This window comes from Notamacropus eugenii, chromosome 4 (genome assembly GCF_028372415.1).
Source record: "Notamacropus eugenii isolate mMacEug1 chromosome 4, mMacEug1.pri_v2, whole genome shotgun sequence".
NCBI lineage: Eukaryota > Metazoa > Chordata > Mammalia > Diprotodontia > Macropodidae > Notamacropus > Notamacropus eugenii.
In genome coordinates, this window is record NC_092875.1 from 269,393,763 (window position 1) to 269,413,651 (window position 19,889).

The 19,889-nt window shown below is 32.9% G+C and overlaps 1 protein-coding gene across 6 annotated transcripts in view; it reads right to left on the bottom strand.

The window, feature by feature from the left end:
- Positions 1–2,110: 2,110 nt before the first annotated feature.
- PCMTD1 (protein-L-isoaspartate (D-aspartate) O-methyltransferase domain containing 1) overlaps positions 2,111–19,889 on the bottom strand; it is a 53,226-nt gene continuing 35,447 nt past the window's right edge. For all 6 annotated transcript variants that reach the window (XM_072604574.1, XM_072604579.1, XM_072604578.1 and 3 more), the window contains 3 exons: positions 10,999–11,170; positions 9,137–9,260; positions 2,111–4,812 (listed from right to left, as the gene is read on the bottom strand). In XM_072604574.1, the coding sequence (XP_072460675.1) occupies positions 4,445–4,812; positions 9,137–9,260; positions 10,999–11,170 (664 nt within the window). In that variant the 3' untranslated portion in view covers positions 2,111–4,444. The remainder of the gene's footprint in view (positions 4,813–9,136; positions 9,261–10,998; positions 11,171–19,889) is intronic.

Sequence of the window (19,889 nt, forward strand, 5' to 3'; positions counted from 1 at the left end):
AACCTCAGTGGCTCCCTTATGGCCTCCAGAACCAAATTCAAAATCTCTAGTGTTCAAAGCCCTTCATGATCCACCCTCTCCCCACCTTTCCTGCCTTTTTACATCTTACTCTTTTCTATATACTCTTTGATCCTGTGACATCCTTGCTCTTTCAGAGGTTCAGAGCATTTTCTCCAACTGTCCCTCAGGTCTGAAATGCTCTCCGTGGCTTCCAAGTAAAATCCCCTTTTAGAGTTTTTCTGTCTCAACTCTAGTGCCTTTACCTCTTTTATTTCCTATTTATTCTAAACATAGCTTGTTTGTACAGTTTTTTGCCTCCCCAAATAGACTGAGCTCCTTAAGGGCAGTAACTTTTCGCTTTTTTATAATCTCATTGTTTACCTGTTGCCTAGCACAGTGTTCTCATCAATGATCTCTTTACTGCTAAATCCAAAGTCTATTTCTCAATCCTGATCCTTGTTGCTGTCTTAACATTTGCCATCTTTGATGTACTTCTGGATACTTTCTCCACCTCGGGTTTTCCTGATATTTGTAAAGTTCCTCGAAGGCAGGGACTGTCTTTGACCTCTTTTTGTATTCCCAACTCAGTGGTGCCCACTACATAGTAGGCATTTAATGTTTATTCACCTTCCTTATGACAAGAATCCCACATATCCCAACACCCCTACAATAGGAGTACATACCAGAATTCCCTCTTAGGGTCCTCTTTCTCAACTACAAATGTCATTAGTATCCATGAATTCAGCTATCGTCCCCTAAATCAAGATGTTCAACCCTTTCATCTCTTCTGAGCAACATTCTGAGAGATTACCACCTACCTACCTTCCACTTATACCTGCAAACCAATCCCTCTTCTTTTGAGGGTACCACAATTCTAGGTATCCAAATTCACAAGCAACTGTCAATTTTTCACTGGTCTACCTTGACATCATTCTTATACATTCCTGTTTTTCCACTCATAGCACAGCAACCTTAACTCAGGCCCTCATCATCTCTCTATTGTAATTGGTCTTCACATATAGTCTCTCCCACTGGCCCAATCCATCAGGTTCAAGATTAGTGTTTCTAAAACAGTTTAAACATGTCATCCTCCTCCTTCAGAAGATGTTTCCTATTGCTTTTAGGATAAAAGGGAATTTAAAGCTGTTTCCAATACGATTGTAGCCTACCTGGCAAAACTGATTACATTTTGCTTCTTACATTGATCTTCAGCCAAGCTAGCCTCCTTGATGTTGTTCCCTATACAAAACATTCCCTCTCTCCCATTTCCTATAAACAGTTTGTTCTCTGTGTCTAGTATGTTCTGTTTCTTGGAAGTTCTACCTCTCTTTAGCTTAAGTGCCTCCTTCTTGAAAAGACTCTTCCTCCAACTGAATCCACTCAAAAATCACTTCCAAACCCTCCGTGAAGTTTTATGTTCCCAAGAAAATGCAAGCTCCTTAAGGGTAGGCAAAGTCTTAGGTTTGTGTTTGTGTCCCCAGTTCCTAGAACAATGCCCACGCACTAGATAGTTGCATAAAAAATCGGAAGTATTGCTTTTTTTATGAAATGTTTATAAAATATTTATAAAATTAATAAAGTCTATCATGATAATGGGAATTACACTTACCTATGAATTATGAAACCAGTGTCCATAATAGTCCTGGCTATGTCACCAACTAGGTACGTATTATTACTAGGGCATCACGCTATATCACTGAGCATAATTTCCTCTTATGTAAGATGAAGTAAACAAGAATTTCATGTCTTATCCAGCTCTAAAATCACATGACCCACCTCCTCCATTTAAAGATCATAGAGGATTTGAGGTCCTCTAGTCCCACCTTTTCATTTTACAGATTAAAGAAACCTGGGACGTGAGGTGATTTGCCCAAAGCTGTACAGAACTGTCTGTGTTATGTCAAGGCTTAAGTTCAGGAATTGGAAATTCAAATCTAGCCCTCTTTTCACTAACCCAAAATATCTATTCTAAAATTCCATTAAATTATCATTTGCACCATCTCCTACAATTACAATTTACCATTCCATTGTAAACATGAAGAGAATGTTAAGCACAAACCACAAAAAATTTTATTACAATTCTCTCTATTAACAAATGCAAAAGATGAAATTTTAATTTTAATATTGTATTTCTAAGTCTTTATTTAAAGGCAATAAATTTGCAAATGTAAAATGAATGCACCTTTAAAAAAAATTTCAATGACAAACATTGAACACTGAGTAATCTTCCTTATCTATTGTCCATCTTACCAAGTATGCAACAGAATGAAATGCAATGAAAAAAGTCGGTCTTCACATGCATCCTATAAGAAAGCTTTCTTCTTGAAGAGGTGATCATTAAAATGAACATCTTGCACTTTTACATGGTGGCTTCAGGCTCCAAAAGAAACATAAGGAACAAAATGTAAATTTTCCCACCTCATCTAGAAAACAGATGGGCAAATGGAAGTTAAGATTTAAACTTTATCAGAAACAAAATATCCAAATGAAAAGACCTGATACTAAGTAATATTTCAAAAATTATCCTAATACTATTGCTTATAAAAACTTCTAAATGCAACTGCCTATTTTAAAAAACTACAAGTGTAATTCCAGTAAATAAAATTTACTAGAATATTATTTTCCAACAGTAGTTATATAGTTTATTCAATTTTGTTGAAAGACCATGAAGATCTATATTCCCTCAGAGATACAAAATACAGACCTTTGGGAAATTACCTTTTAAGTATCACTAAGACACTCTTATTTATAACAAGTGAAACTAGTGAAGTAGGCACGTGAAACTTAAAATACTCTACATACTTAATTTTAATTATGTACAGTAGGGCTAAATTTGTATATTTATGTGTTACTACTAATGTCTGAATCTTCATAGGCAGATAATAAACCTGTTATATACCATGTTCATATTGGCTAATTTCCTTGAGCAAATACAATCATTATATATTTAAACTGTGATTCTGCTGGTGGTAATAACAGGGCAATGTACTGCATTTCATTATTTAAAAATAAAATTGATGCAATACTATTATTTCAGTAGTAATTACTTTACATGCAAGTTTTCTTGCTAAGGAATGACTTCCATTGGGTCCAATATACAAAATATTTCTGTTCATAGTGGCTTTTACCACCTAGTTTACTAAATTTTCTAACTAATTTTCACTGATATGCTACTACTAAGATTCAAACATTAGGCAGGCTAAAAAAAAAACAAAAAACAATCCATAAGCTAAGGTGAAAAGTCCAATAACTTTCCCAAACAAATAAAAAGAAAAAAAGGAAAGGAGTCCAATGAGCACACCTTAGGTCCCAAGTTATCCTATGGCTCTTAACCTAAATTTGCACGCACACACATACATAAAAGCAAAAAACGAATGTATGAAGATCTTTGTGAAAATTGTTTTATATTTGAAAGTTGTGTCCAGAAACATATATACGCCCACGTAGCCCTACCTTGTAAAATAAAAATACTCAGAAGTTTAAGTTCCACTTCCTAAAGTGCATCTGCTTAACAAATCTAATAGGCCCTGCTATTACAATGATCCAAAGAATAGCTAATGTTTTTTCATTTCCTAATCTATTAAAATATTAAATGTAGAACAATGACCTTTTTTGCCAAATGTGTAGTAACTATATGCATGAACTAAAAAAGAACTCAATATCTTTTAAAATTTCCAAGAATTAGATCTCATTTAGACTGAAACTGTAGCATATTCATAAACTAAGAACTATATTAACTCTGTATTTGCTTTAATATTAGCATGATGTTCCCTTCATTTGTCCCTTGGAGACAAACAGTAATTTCCCACCCCCTAGATCTTTTGGCAGTAGCTACAAATGCAAAAGTAGCAGGGTTGTGTGTACCAGAGATACTGCATTTTTATTAAAGCCAACTTATTCAGTATCTGTACTCAGTTATTGCACTTATATATTACCCGGAAATTATCTATAAGAAACCAGCAATAAAGATTGCAACAAAAGTATAGTAAATAGGTCTACAAAGAGTTTGCTGTCACTGTTAGAAGTAGGTCTTCATGTTTTAAAATCTTTCCTAGAAAAAATGCCAACAATAGCCATTTAAACCAGAATACATAAACAAATTATTACTTAACCAGATATAAAATTTCATCTACCCTTCACCTAATACAAATCTGTTAGGATTATTTTTTTTTTACCATGCACAAAATCTTGATTAGTTTGGAATATCTCTGGATTAAAACAGCAATTTTTTTCAAAATTTAAACAAAAATAGATTTTTATAAAAGGGACTTTCACTGTTAAGTCTAAGTCTTCCTTATTATAAGACAGAATTTGGCTATGCTTTTTTCATTGTAATTCTGTCTTAGTGAAAGACATAATTGTATGTGTTGATCTATTTATAACAAATGCTACATTTTCAAGAATAAAGGAATTATCAGTAGGCATCCTTTCTACTTCACATGAGTTATTTATCCCTAAAGTATGTCAAGTATGCTTTTAAAGACTCAGGTAGGGGTAGTCTCATGATTTTCTCTCTCAACAGATTTTGAGGGGGTTCCTCTGGCTTCAAGGCTTCACTGTGATCTTTTTCTTCCTCATCTTTGTGGTCTTCTTCCATTTTTTCCTCATCCTCACTGTCGAGAGTCTGAGGGATAAGTTGATTGCCCACAAATACATATGTATTAATTCTCTGTTTAACTCTCTTCCTTTTTCTTTTGGGAGGAGCCTTCTGAGAAATACCCTTGGCTTGCATCTCATCATTTATGAAGTTTCTAAGTGTTCGCCGAATATAAATCCTAGCCAAGTCTTGTAGATTCCTGACAGCACATGGAGCTAAAAAAAAGATAAAAGGTTAAAATAAAATTTATTTCTTGAAAAAAAAATACTGTAAAATGTTAACCTCATACTTTAGTGAATTCCAAACGGATGGTAAAAAATATTTTGAAGGAACATATTTTGAAAATATGGAAGAAAGTGAAATAATGTATTTATCTCAATTACAGAGGTGATTTTTCCATCAAAGAAATAGAAGAAATTCTTTAACACAAGATAAATTTGTGCTTGGTGGTATTAAAAATAAAAGTCAACAAAATATAATCATAAACATTTATATAGCACTTGCAATTAGCAAAGGGCTTTATGATATATTATCTCATTTGAGGCTTACAACATTCCTATGAAGTAGGTGTTGCAGTTATTATCCCTACTTCTAGTTAGGAAACCTGTTCAAAGAGGTTAAGTGATTTGCCAAAGTCACACAGTTAATGTCAAAGAAATGATCTGAACATAGGTCTCCAAGTTCAGTACTCTAATCCAATTTTTCATGGTGTCTCTTTTTAACAAATTTTTTTTGAAAATTAATGACTGGGGGAAAATATGTATGGTATTATATATACAATAGATGCTAAATATTTACAAAAGGTCCACAAGAGAACTGATATGAACAAAATGCTCAACCTCACTAATAATCAAAAGAAATACTGATTAAAACTTTCAGATGCCACCTAAGTAACACCAACTTGGTAAAAATGATTAAAAGCTAAAAAAAGCAATGTAGGGAGGTGGAAGGTTAGAAAAATTGCTGTACCAATTCTTTGTAAAAAGAATTATAAACTGATTATAAACAGAATTATAAATGGACACTATCTTTTTGGAAGACAATCTGGCAGTATTCAATAAAAGCTTTTAAAAAATAATAACCTTTGACCTAGCAATTCTATTGTTCATAATACAGCCTGAGAGCATTATTAAAAACAAAACAAAGGAGTTATATTTTCAAGGATCTTTAAAAGAACATTTCAGAGAATTGCATTTGGAAGGTACTTCAGGTCTTTCAGTTTTAATTTTATAATGAGAAGTTGCAAAAGAAAACTGGTACCAACATAAATGCATCACAATAAGGCAATGGTTAAATAAAATTGTGGTATATTAATTCAAAGAGAATACATATGCAATTAAGACTGACAATTACATTGAATAAAAAAATCTGAAAGGACCCCTATAAAATGATGGAAGAAAAAGAGGGAGAGAAAGGACAGAACACATACTATAATCATAGAAGAGAAAGGTAAATGATGGAAAAAGTGAATAGGAATGAAAACTGAATCAGCAGCCCATACATAATACTTGTCCCAGAATAGAACTAAAATCAGGCCAGGCCACCTAGGACATCTGAAACTACAAAACTTCTCCAGTCTTAATCCAAAATGAACCCAGTATTTTGAAAGTTCAAAAGGAACTAAAATGAGCTTTGAAGTAAAGCAGTGATTGAGATTTCTAATGCTACTATCGCTAAAATATTTTAATCCTCTGCTACCTGTATCAGGGTCAAATTCAAATTTGGAGCGTATCTAGCAAAGGCTAGAAGCCAGAGAAATCAGGAGGTTCTTTTCTCTCATATATACTACTGTATATATGTTATATGTTTTAAATTTTACCCTTCTATCTCCTACATCCAGTACGGTGCCTATAAAAGGTGCTTAGTAGATGCTTACTGAAAAGAACACACTATGCAACACCTTTCTCTGTTCTTCTGAAACTTTCTACCTCATCACCAATCTTAATTCTTTCTTGATCAAAACACCTTACTTACTTTCCTCTCCTCACTCTTCCCTGGATAATATGTTGACTATAGCAGCTATCAAATATGCCCTCAAATACTCTTGAGTATGGCTGAACCAGATTAAAATGTAAATGGGAAATAGTTAACAAATAAACATATGGTAAAAATACAGGTGTTGATGTTTTTTTTAAAGTCAATATTTGCCTGCAGAGAAGCGTATGTATGGTTTAGTGCCCACTTCCTATTTCAGATTTGATATCACTGGCCAACAGTATAAATAGATACAGAGTTGAGAACCAATTTTTAAGAACAGTAGCCCTTCAAATCCACAGAATCCTAGGAATGCAAACAAGAGGGAGAAAGTACCTTTGCAGAAGCACCAAAACCCTTTCCTATGTTAGTCATGCTAGTCTTTTAACAAAACAGATACATATTCTTTAAATAACATGGAATGTGTCCACAGCCAAATGTGGGATATTCCCAAAGGAACAGCTTAACTCTGGTGCCTTCTCTCACATCTGCCCCTCAGTCCCTGATGCCTTACAACCATCTTCTTCATGTGACTACTTCAATTGTGTATATTGCTATGTTAGATGCTCAAGGGATACTTCTATCAAAGTCCATAAAATCCTGAGTTGACAAGGAACCTTATAAATCACCAGCTAAGCTTTGGGCAGAGGGAGAATTATAACTACACTCTAGCAAGCTTTTAGCATTAAGAGACCTTAAAATAATATCAGCATGCTTCTTTGAACATTCTCTAGAATGATGCAAAAAAGGTTTCAGCAGCTAAAGAATTTGGAATTTCACGGCACTATGCCTATTGTTCAATACTTGTTTTTATTCTACTTTAGGATGGGAGATTGTTTATAAGAGATGAAACAATATCAGTCTCGGTTGCTCAAAGACAGTTTCTAATTCAATTTCACCTAATAAAATTCAGTTAAAATTATATCTTACTAATATAACACATTGAACTGAAGCATAGCTTATTTTGTTAGCAAAGTGTGAAGTTTTAAAGATAAACAGGATGATATACATACTCTGAAATAACATTCTGCTTATTAACTAAATTGCCTTTTTGACTTCTATTAAAAGAGACTTAAAAGTTCTTTGCTAATGATATTTAATAAAATAATTCTCATTTTTATAGTGCACTACACCAAAAGAAATATTGATATACAACTAAAGCTTGTGACAAAACCACAGAGAGGGAACAGTGTTTATCATTATATTTTTAAAAGTTGTTTATTTATTGGAACTTGCTAGTGGTTTTAAAAATAGCATGACCAGGACAATATGTTTATGTTTATGTTATTTTTATGTTATGTTATTTTTAGATTTTTGACACTTCCTATTATAGTCTATTTGGTTCTCTAGTGAAAAACTCGTTTTAGTTTCAGGAAAAAGAAACTTGTTCATATACTGCTTAATTCTAAATTTCAAGATGTTTTTGTTGTGTTACTATATGATGACTAATTATACAGATTAATGGGATGTTCATTAGTTTCATGATTATTTAAAAAATCAGCTCTTACAGTGAGAACTGCCAAAAGGACATATTTTGAGATATTTCTGATTAACTGATTTTACCATGCAAAAATATACGTTTTATTTCATACCTGTCATAATGGTGCTTGTTTTAAAACACATAGATATATAATGGTAATAATAGCTCAAATTTATGTATTTCATAAATGTGTTGATATGATCAAAAGGTACTTGATACTCATGCTCATACCACTATTATATAGGAAATATTATCTAAATAATTACAGTAACTACACCTTTTAAAAAAAACAAATTCAATCTTACTTTTTAAAGTACAAAACTAAAATGAGCAGGTAAAATAGCAAAGAATATTGAGTGGTGATTATTCGTCATTTTATTTTTCCACAGTGCTATAGGTATAGTGGGCACTCAAATGCTTTCTTAACTAATATTTCCTGTGGACTCCAAAAATCCACTTTTGTTTGATTACAATAATGCTTACAGTTAGACAATTGTAAAGTCAAAATTTTTAATGCTGTGCAAGGTTATCATTTCTTGAGTTTTCTTTTCTCCTTCCTTTTCATCCATCTACTTTAACTGACATGGCTCCCAATATCAGAAATGTACAGCTGATTTAGGCTGGGAAAAACACAGACAAAAGCAATTTTAAAAATTCTTTTTAATAGCCAAAAATTATACTGTATATTCCCAATAATTACAGAAACAACCAAAGCTAAAAAGAAAAGAGGGGATAATGTGGTTGAAATAAATATACACAGGAAAAATTATTTTCAAAACACTGGCATCAATTCTGCTAATTTGGTATTTTATTATAATAAAAACCAAAACAGGGTCTCAACTAATTGGTACAAATAGAAAATTTTATGAAATTTTAAAGGGTCAAGCATTCTTGGAACACAGCCCTACAGAAGTTTCTATCTGCAGCAAAAAACTTCTTCATTATCATATATTTAGCAAAACAATCCATGAGCTTCACATATAAATTATGAACGCAATTTAGAAGTGAATGTGGATCTACTTGGGAAAAAATAGAATATTTTAACTACAGCAATTCTTTGGTCTTAAAAGAATAAAAATACTTACGTAATCCCACTGAATCTGGTTTACTATTGTCATTCCTATTTGGTTGTATTAATGGAGCAAATGAAACAGCAAGGATGTTTTTACTTTCCCAAGTATTCTGTCCAGTTCGCATAATTTGAGTTAACTAAATGAAAAAAATCAAACAGTTTAATCTAAGAAAACTGGCTGCCCAATAACTGTAATAATCTAATTAGGTTTACAGCACCATTTTACTTGATCCTTTAGGGGAGGTGATCAGAAACTGACAAGCCCTACAAAAGAGTAATCAAATGTAAAATAAATAGTAAAATGTATCTTGTGTTACTTTGATTTTAGCATTTATTAAGAAAGACATGATTACCATGTGCTCTATGTAGCAGGTTTAAGATTTTAGTTTAAAACTGAATTAAAACTACATAGGTAAATATAAAAAAGAGGGCTTATAGGGGCTAAATTTGAGGAAACACCACTATATAAGAGTTAAATTCTCAGCCCTTGTCAAAATTTGTTCAGCTGGTTAAAAGCAAGTATTAATGAGGCTTTGATCATTGTGGTTGTTAATTAACTTCATCACATTCCACTTACATCCGCAATAAATTCTCCTAGTCAATAGACACACTAGTAAATAATGTGAAAGGATCACCAGAAACCCAAAGCTAGTGCTGAAGCATCACTAGGCGTCTCCACACTTATAGTGGGCAGTAGTGTCACCTTTGCATATTATGTGACCAATCATCATGTTCCCATGCCAATGTAAAATAAATGTTTATTAATGCACTGGGTAGTAAGTAACTGAAATCCTTGTTAAATGTCCTAAGGATTATAATTAAAATACAATTAATGTCAGTGAACATGAGGATACTTTCAACATCAGATTTTTTTCCTGTCCATACTGATATTTACTGTTAATGTTTAATTTCATCAAAATATTTTTGAATCAATTTCTCTGATTATTCTGATGGCTTTTTTAGAAAATTAATGTTTATTGCATTCACCATAACATACAAGTATATATTCATTAACAATATAGTTTTATTAATATAAATAACCAGCAGTACAAATATAAACCTCAAAGCAGAATCTTTGATTAGAGCATACAGAAATACAGAATCTTGGTACTGGAAAGGATTCTATAAATAACTATATGATCTTTTATCTCTTTTGTTTTGCACATGAAAGGTTAAGTGTTTACTTAAAAGCATAGTTAGATCTAGAATCAGATTATTATATGACTTAATTAGTGATTTTTTTCAAATACAAAAATGCATATTTGCAACAAAATCTGAAAAGCAAATATCCTTACTAACATTCCAAAATAATCCAGATACATCATTTCTAAAATATACTTGAAAAAAATTTTTTATTCTGTGAAGCTATTTAAAATTATTTTGAAAAATAGGACGGAGAAAATATGAAGGTATGTAAAGCCCAATTTTCCTATCTCCTAAGTCATTTATTATGTTGTCTTCTTTTTTCCTACTGGCAAAATATAAGACTATTATTCTCTTCAATACATTTTTGGATGATACAATCTTTTATAAAAGTAGTGAAAGTGAACTTGGATACCTATAGCATTACCAGAATGCTTTCTAATTATGACATCCAAAATAGTTACTTTTGATTTACACATTTCTGGAATAACTATTTTCAAAACTTTGTATTTTCAGCTTCTCATTTATTAAATTCAACTTGATAATAGGTGACCATAAAGAGGATGCTGATCTATATCAGTTAAAATTACAAATATATGTACCTATATATACATATATGTATATACACACACATACACATATATTTGAAGAACTGATTATTATCACTTATGAAGAAGAAAATTCACACATATGTTTCTGACACTCTTAAGGGAAAAAGATTAGTGAAATCACCTGATCTTCTATAGGCATGACTAGAATACCTCCCACTTTCAATAATATTTTCATGTAGTTTTCATGGTCTTTCTGGACACCAGCTCCACAATAAATCCGGTCATACTGATGGCTATCAGATGCTATCTCAAGACAGTTACCAACCACAAATGCTGGTTCACAGAACTCAAATCTGTAAGAAAAATAATACATGTGTAAATATTCATTTTGGGATAATTCTTTCAAGAATTAATAGTCTAGAAAAAAATTTAAATTATTTGCTAAGCACTGTCATTAACTTTAAAAGTCTGAGATTCAATATATTAGGTTATTCTATCCAAGTCCAATGTAAAATTTTGAGCACCAAACTTGTTCTATTTCATTATCAAAGGGGAAAAAATCTGCTTTGTCAAAATAGTAACTTGTGCTTAGACATATCTAAAAACTATTATTAGAGTCAATAACTATAATGAAATCCTACTACAACTTTGGTCTCATGATCTGCCAAAATAATTTGCAATACAAGCTAGAATTAGGAGAAACAAAGACTTGGGCAAAATCCTCCCCAATGGAAAGGAAAATGTTCATGGGTAAATGAAGTTAGTAAGACTCTAGAGAGTACTTATCTCACTACTATTAATAGCAGTAACTTTTAACCACATGGGAAGTCATTCCTATTTTGTTTACTATAATCACTGCAAACAAGCAAAACATTACGAGCCCCTAGGACTGTGAATATCATTGCTAAATTTAGGCTGAGGAACATTTTAAAACTAGTATACTATACCTAAGAAAAATAAATTAGCTACCCTGAGGTAACATGGCTTGATGGCTTGTTGCCCTCTTCCCAGACACAAACAACACGAAGAAAATAATTAGATCATAAATCAGGTAACTTTTAATCCTGTCAATTCATTTCTGATTACAACATGGTTTGGAATAACAGGCTTTTTCTACTCGATTGCCTGTGTTAGAATATAGAAAAACAGCCTCTAGGGGGAAACAGATACCTTTTTTTTAAAAAGTCTCCATAAAGAAAAACAGTTAAAAACTATAAATATTTTCTTGGGTTTGTGTTAACTCTTATGCTGAGTTATTTTATATAAAACACAGTACATATATCCAAAATAATTACAACCCTGGTAAGACATTTACCTGTAAAGAAAAACAAACCAACGGCATAATACAGAATTCAGTTTTTAATCTAAAATTTTTCAGCTTTTTAAGTTAACAGCAACAAAAAACGTAGAAATTAAGAGTGACAGATAGCATTACAAAGCCAAGATGTCACTTGGAGGCAAAATAACTTTTAGGAAGAGCTTTGGCATGTAGTAGGGGAAAAAATGCAATTCCAATAACTTTTCAATTACAGTTTGTATCAAAAATAAGGAGATAATAGTTCTACTTACTGTTCTTTACATTCATCAGACCACATCTAGAATACTGTGTTCAGTTCTGAGTGTTATATTTTGAAAGATATCAAACTAAAGTGCATCTAGGAGAGACTGACCATGACAGTGAAGGGACTTGAACTTATTTGATGTAGCAAAATGAACTGGAAATATATTTACTCTAAAAATTAGTAAAACATATTTACTCTAAAAATATTTACTCTAAAAATTAGGATATTACTTCAAACAAATTTCAAAATATTTTAAGGATTGTCATATTCTAGGGGACAGAACTAGGACCAGTGGAGGAGTTATATAGAGAAGCAGATTTCTTCTACTTAAAAACTAGAGCCAATAATTTTAAGTATTCAATCAGAGAACCTACTATTAATAACATCTCTTCAACTGGTAACATATTGGCCTATAAGATCTCCAACATCCCTTTTAATTTAACAGGTATAAAAAATTTCAACTGAAAATAAAAATAGCAATAACTGATTTATATTAAGAAGCAACTTGGCAGAATGGATATAGAGCTGGTCTTGAAGCCAGATGGGCATGAACTCAAGTACAGCCTCTGACACATCTTGGCTTTGTGACCCTGGACAACTGAAATAATTTCTGAGTGCTTTAGACAAAAGGTGCCAAACTCACAGGCCACAGGTCGCCCCCCAAATTGCCTGAACTGGATTACAAAGTTATTGGGACATTTTTATCAAAATAAAAGCATAATGCAACAGAGATGTTAATTTGTGGTATCCTAAAGTCAATAATGACAGTCTGCGTATTTGAATGACAACACTGACAAGTCTATAATAATGCCAACTGGAGAGAAGGTACCAACCTTCTCTAGTAGAAATTTTCTCATTTGAAATCCTCTAAGCCAACAAAATTACATGAAACCACAAGTTCAGTTCCTATCCTAACACAAGATTTTCAAAAACTGTTTCATAAGTTTTATCACAAATGAACTTGACAATAACCATAAATAAACACTACAGGTATCATACCTATTTATAAGTGGCAAAACTGAGTCTTACAGAGTAAGTAACGCTCACCAATATATATTAAGTGTAGGGAGAAGGGTGTAAACCTTGGTCTTTCTGATTCTAAATCCACTAGTACTGCACTGCCTGTCTTCTTGTGCCTCAGTTAAATGTAAATAACTTCATGGAGTGAATACACTGAAGAAGGGAAATAAGCTTCCATTCAGCTCTGCAAAGTTCAAATAACTCACAGCAGCAGTAGTAAAAAGCAATTCAGGTTTTGCTCTTCTACATGTCACTGTGTTTCATTGCTGCTCCTCCAGTTTCAGGCCCACATGCTTGATTCAGAAACTCAAACTACCTCCCCAAAAGGCATCTGTGACCAAAAATTTCACCACCTGGTCACTAAATTTCCATCTCAGCCACTGCCACTGCTAAGACTGAAGGAGCTCTGTCAATCATGTAGGTAACATCAGCTCTTGGAACTAGAGTACCTAGTCTATGCACAGTCCATGGATTTCTCCTCTACTAATCAAATTTGTGTATCTTCTTTTATATGAACACCAATGAGCCACAACAAGCTGTCTGAATCATATCACAAACTAAGACAATTACTCCATGGGGCTGTTAACCTCTCCAAGTGTCAGAGTATTTCATGCCTACTCAAAATCTCAAATTACAGAAGTCATCAAGTATATTTACAACCATGTACAGAAAAATAATGTCATCTGTAACACGAACTTATGGCAATGACATGATCTAGTAATCAGTGCATTCTATTAGAATATAACTTAAAGAGAGTAGGGATTAATTTTTGTATTAGATCCCCTACATGTGGCACAGTGCCTGGCATAAATAAAGTAGGTACTGAACATGCAATTTCTTGAAAACTGCTTTGTATGAGACTGTAGTTTGACATGGTGATCAGGAATAAAAAAACTATAGTCTCCCTCAGTCTAGAATATATAATGTCTGATCTCAACTGAGCCCTCAGGACAGCTGTGCAATCCTTTCACTCTTCCTTAATTGAAACTTTAACCCACTTAGCAAAGTGGTTGTTGCAAACCTACTTTATTGAGAATAATCACTAGTAGTTCCCTCTTCATCCCTCTTGGCCAAACTAGTTATCACATTCACCTTTATCCCCTCTTTACTCCAGTATCTGATGCTGGAAGTCCTATCTCACCAAGGCCAGACCCTCCACATGTACCTCTGATCCCCTCCCCTCTTATCTTCTCCAGCAGATTGCTTGCACTATGATCACTTCTCTCTCTAATCTTCAATCTCCTCCTATCTACTGGATTACTCACCTATGACCAACAAACATAACTGTTTTCTCCATGATGGAGAAACCCTACTAAACCCTACTACCCTCTCATTCTATATCTCTTCTTCCCTTCATAGCCAAACTCCTCAAAAAAAGCCATCTCCTCTTCATGCCTCTGCTTCCTCTCTTGAATCTCCTATAATCCAATTTTGAATTCAACTGAAACAAGGTTCTCCAAAATTATAAGCAATCTTTTAATTACCAAATATGAAGGCCCTTTTCTCACACCTAATCCTTCTTCACCTCAGCAGTATTTGCTGTTTTCAGCCATTACTCCATTTGGGGTTTCCTTGGCAAAGACACTGAAGTGGTCTGCCATTTCCTTCTCCAGTTCATTTTACAGATGAGGAAACTGAGGCAAACAAGTGATTAGCCCAGGGTCACACAGCTAGTAGGTGTCTGAGGCCAGATTTTAAGAGAAAGTCTTCCTGACTCCAGGTACCATCCACTGTGCCACCTAGTTGCCCAGTAAATGACATGACCAAATTCTGAACCTAGATACACGTTTCTCTCTGGGTTTCATAACCTATAATCCATGCTGCCTCTTACTTTTCCTGTAACCTGTTTAACTAATTCTTTTCAGTCTGTGGGGCTCTGCCTTGAATCCTAATCTGTCACTACATTCTTAGTGACCTTGTCAGCACCCATGACTTTTAATTATTCTATGTAGTTAAGACCCAGATCTTTTATTCTATTACATATATTATATATTTCTATCGTTAGTCTTTCTCCTGAGTTCCAGTCCCAAATCACCAACTGCCTATTTAACATTTCAATTTCTCCCATAGAAATTTCAAATTCAACATGTCTAGAAAAGAACTCATCATCCTCAGAAAGTCAATATCCCCTTTTCAGAATTTCCTGTTTCTCATATTTAGCTTTCAATACACTAAACATTACAGAATTTTTTCTAAAATTGCTATCTATACTATTATATCCCATCTAAATCTATTACATCCCTTCAGGATTGTAGCCATAATTCAAGCTGAAATGGTTTCAGATGTTGTCCTCCAACATTTTTGCTAGTCTTGATGAGTTGAGTTTAATAAGCATTCCACTTATGACTTTATCTAAGTACTTAAAAGCAACTGGTTATGACTATTTTTTAACTACATTCCTAAGACCTTCTGTAATATTTTTCAGAGCCATGTATTGGGGTGAAAAGCTAAGGTCGCACTACCAGCATATCAGGATTGGAATTTGAACTCTAAGTCTTCCTAACTATGAGACCAGTTTTATATTTACTACTTTTTCATCTTATCTTGTATCAAGTATACACTTGAGATATGTACTGAAATTTGAATTTATACATAATTGTTGAACAGCATAGGCCCAAAGACTAATTCTTACAGCAGTCTACTAGATGGAAATCTGTGACTACTCCATTATTATGGATTACGTTTAAAATTTCTTTTGTTATTTTGCCTTACCTCAAAATAAAAATCTCTACTTAAAATAATTCACAATTGAATATACAAATGTTTCATTTTTATGTGGTTATATGAAATTTAACTGAAAAGAATGTAATTCACTTTTTATTAACACTCATCAGTAACCAAATATATTTTATAAGTGCTTTTAGAAAACCTCCATATCAAAATTTGAATGTAAACATACCAAAAACATCCTTAGCTGATAGGTCAAAGGATTACATAAGGCACAAAATCACAGTAGATAATTTTTCACTGGATAGTTTCAAATAGCTTTGCTAAGTTTGGTAGGAGCATTTTTTATCTCTGGTCATTTAAAACATTACTAAAGATTCCAACACACTCAGAGGAACAAGTTAAGTTTCTATTTAATTAAACAAAAATAATAACATTTTTGAGAAGTACCAAAACTAAACCCTAGAGTCCTAAAGACCTAGGTTTTTATTAAAATTTTGATAGATAATAGCTCTGTTACTATAAACAAATCACTCAACCTGTCTATGCCCAAGGCAACTCTCTAAATTGGTAAATAGTAATTAAATTTAATGATTAAACTGGGTAATAACAATTTTTCCCCAAAACCCTTTGACAAAAATGTGAACCAGGAGTTGAAATACTAGCATGACTAAAAAAGTGGAGTGGAGGCACTGAATGACCACAGTTAGCTTCTCTTGCTATGCAAAAGAAATCTCAGTAAGCCCAATTGCTAGTTTGACTTTGTTAGACCTGACAACAGAACTGTTAGATCAAGTTTGATTTGGGGACAAAATGAAATTCTTATATGCATATCATTCACCACTTAACAAAAGGTTTACTTTGTTCCAACTCAGCAAAGAAATGCAACAGGAATTCAGTGGCTTCTTGTCTACAGAAACCTACAATGTGTGGTGATTTCATTCAGATAGCTTTAAGTAAGACTGGCTCTAACTCTACACAGGTGAAACTTTCTATTTACCCTTAGGTGATAAGAAAGCCACATCACACTTTGTATTTCAGGCTCACAGATCTAGATAGAAGAGACTTCAGAGGCTACTCTAAGTATACTGTTCAACGTTTACACTTAAGGAAATTGAGGTTAAAGTAAAAAACAAAACCAAAATTGGCCTGTCTTGAATTCATTCCATTAGAATGTAAAATCCCTGAAACTTTGCAGGCCCAGATCTTGTCATTTTATGCCCTAAACTCAGTGTCTTGAACGTAACAGATCTTTAATAAATGTTTGTTGAAGGGAATGTAAATTAATTTACTTCTGATTTTGATCATGCTAAATGTATAATCTTATGATTCAAAGTAACATTAAATTCTTTCATTAGATTTTAACACTTTATTTTCTGAGTCATTTTGGAAAGAAACTTTTTTAATCACTAATGACTATTTTCCTGAAAATTGCATTAATTTTTCCATTTGACACTAAAAGATTAAAATAGAAGTCATACCTTCTGCCAATCTTCAAATTTAAATTTTCAGAATTATTCCATTTATCTAAATGTGATTTGTCAGCTAATATCCCCAAATTATCTGTTTGAGGAAACATTTACAGTGTTTTCATTTGTCCTACAGATATTTGCGTATCGCCATGGACATCTGCCATATCTTATTTAAACATTTTCTGCCAAACTACTTCATATTTCCTCTTTCCTCAGATGCTGAAGAACTAGAGATTAATCCTGTCAAGTTCTTAAAGTCAAATTGAAATCTCTCCTGCTTTAAGATTTTTTCTTCTTGTTTAGTACCTCAGGGACATATATCACAACTGTAATATAGTTCTAAGTAAAACCTTAACATATTTAAGCTGGTTATTAAGTCTTTCCTTAGCCTTTTCTTCCACAAGCAACCCTAAGTGTTCAAACATAAATTTATTAAGCTTCTTAAAACCTTTTATAAAAATTAATATATTTTGAGGAAAGCAGTACCTAGCATTTTGATAACATCATTTGTAAAAAGAATGTCTTCTTTCAAACATAAAACTAAATTCAAAGAAGATATTTTCTGACTTACACATAATAACCTTTTTATTACAACAAAATATCACTGTATCCTGTTTTTCACATAACAGTACTACACTATCAACTCATATTCCTTTTTGTCTATTCATTTATGATGAACAGAAATTTCTAGAAATTTCATCATGCATGAAATCTAGTGGTCACACCAGACTATTCAAGGTTCTTTCAGTCCTATAATTATTTAAAAACAAGTCTCAACATGTCATTTGGTAAGACTGCAAAAAGTAGTTGTCTTTTACTTTTTGAGTGTCCACTGGATCCATGAAATTGTACACACACTATTCTTTTCTCCACTGACTGACTTCCAGTTTAATATGTGTTTACACACACACACACACACACACACACCATACACATATGTAGTGTAGCTGTATACTTGTAATAGCGTAGCTGTTAGCAAAAAGGACTTGATTTTAACAGCAAAATTCAGAGAAAAATCAAATAACAATGTATCTTTCACAGTATACTTATTCATATCTTCATTCAACAATAAATTACTGTGCTAGAACTAAAATTTTTCCTTTCATAGGCTCCTGAAAATACAATAGTAACAGCTCCTGGGCAGTACTTGAGTACTCAAAATATCTGCACTCCCTGAGTAGGAGCTAGTGCTGGCTATATTTAGTATTCTCTAGACAATGTAAAGTTATTTTGGTAATGTGCTAGAGCCTGCTTAGGTGGTTCACCATAGCTAATTTAACCAGTCATAATGTTTGTGGACATGACAGGACATTTTCCTTCAATTATAATGCTGAACTCAATCCATTATCATAAACAGAAAAACGGGTATAGAACTGTTATCAGATTTGTACATGAAGGCCAATGGAATATCATCTGCACTTCTAGGCATCTGTGAAGTTAAACAGTTAAAACACAAACAATTAAAACTAAAAATCTAAGTGACTTGGATGGGAGAGTTTCTAGACAAAAAAAAAATCACTAGGTTATGTTCTTTCAGTGACACAGTGAATAGAGCACTGGCCCTGGAATAAGGAGGACCTGAGTTCAAATACGGCCTCAGACACTTGACACTTACTAACTGTATGACCTTGGGCAAGTCACTTAAGTCCAAATGCCTTGCTTACACATCCATTAAAAAAAAAACAAAAAACACTGAACCATTTTCATGAATTAATAAGCAGGAGCATATGGCTTAAGAAATCTTTTTGATAATTTACTATCTGGAGATAGACTCATAAAAATTAGAGGGAGGGTGATTTTTAGAAGCTTGTGATTAGAATTTCTCAAGAAATCTTAATTATCAATATATCCAAATCCAAATACACAGATACACATATAAAACATACATACTATGTTACATATACCAATTATATATGTGAATGTGTATGTATGTATGTATATAAGTGTGTATATATGTCTATATATATGTGTATATATATATATATATATGAATTACTAGAAGGCCTTAAACTATTTCAAGTAGTCAATATGACCTAGGAAATTAAGACTCTAAAGTGGGTAAGGGCAGCTAAATGGTGCCATGGAAAGAGCACTGGGCTTAGAATCAGAAAGACTCCTCCTCAGTTCAAATTCAGCCTCAGACACTTACTAAGCTGTGACCCTGGACAAGTCATTTAACCCTCATCTATAAAATGAGCTGAAGAAGGAAATGGTAAACCACACCACTATCTTTGTGAAGAAAACTCCATATTGGATCATGAAGAACTGGACATGACTGAAACAACACAATTAAAATATTATTCCGTATGGTTCTAATTTTACTTATGACACTATGTTTTTCAGAAATGTTT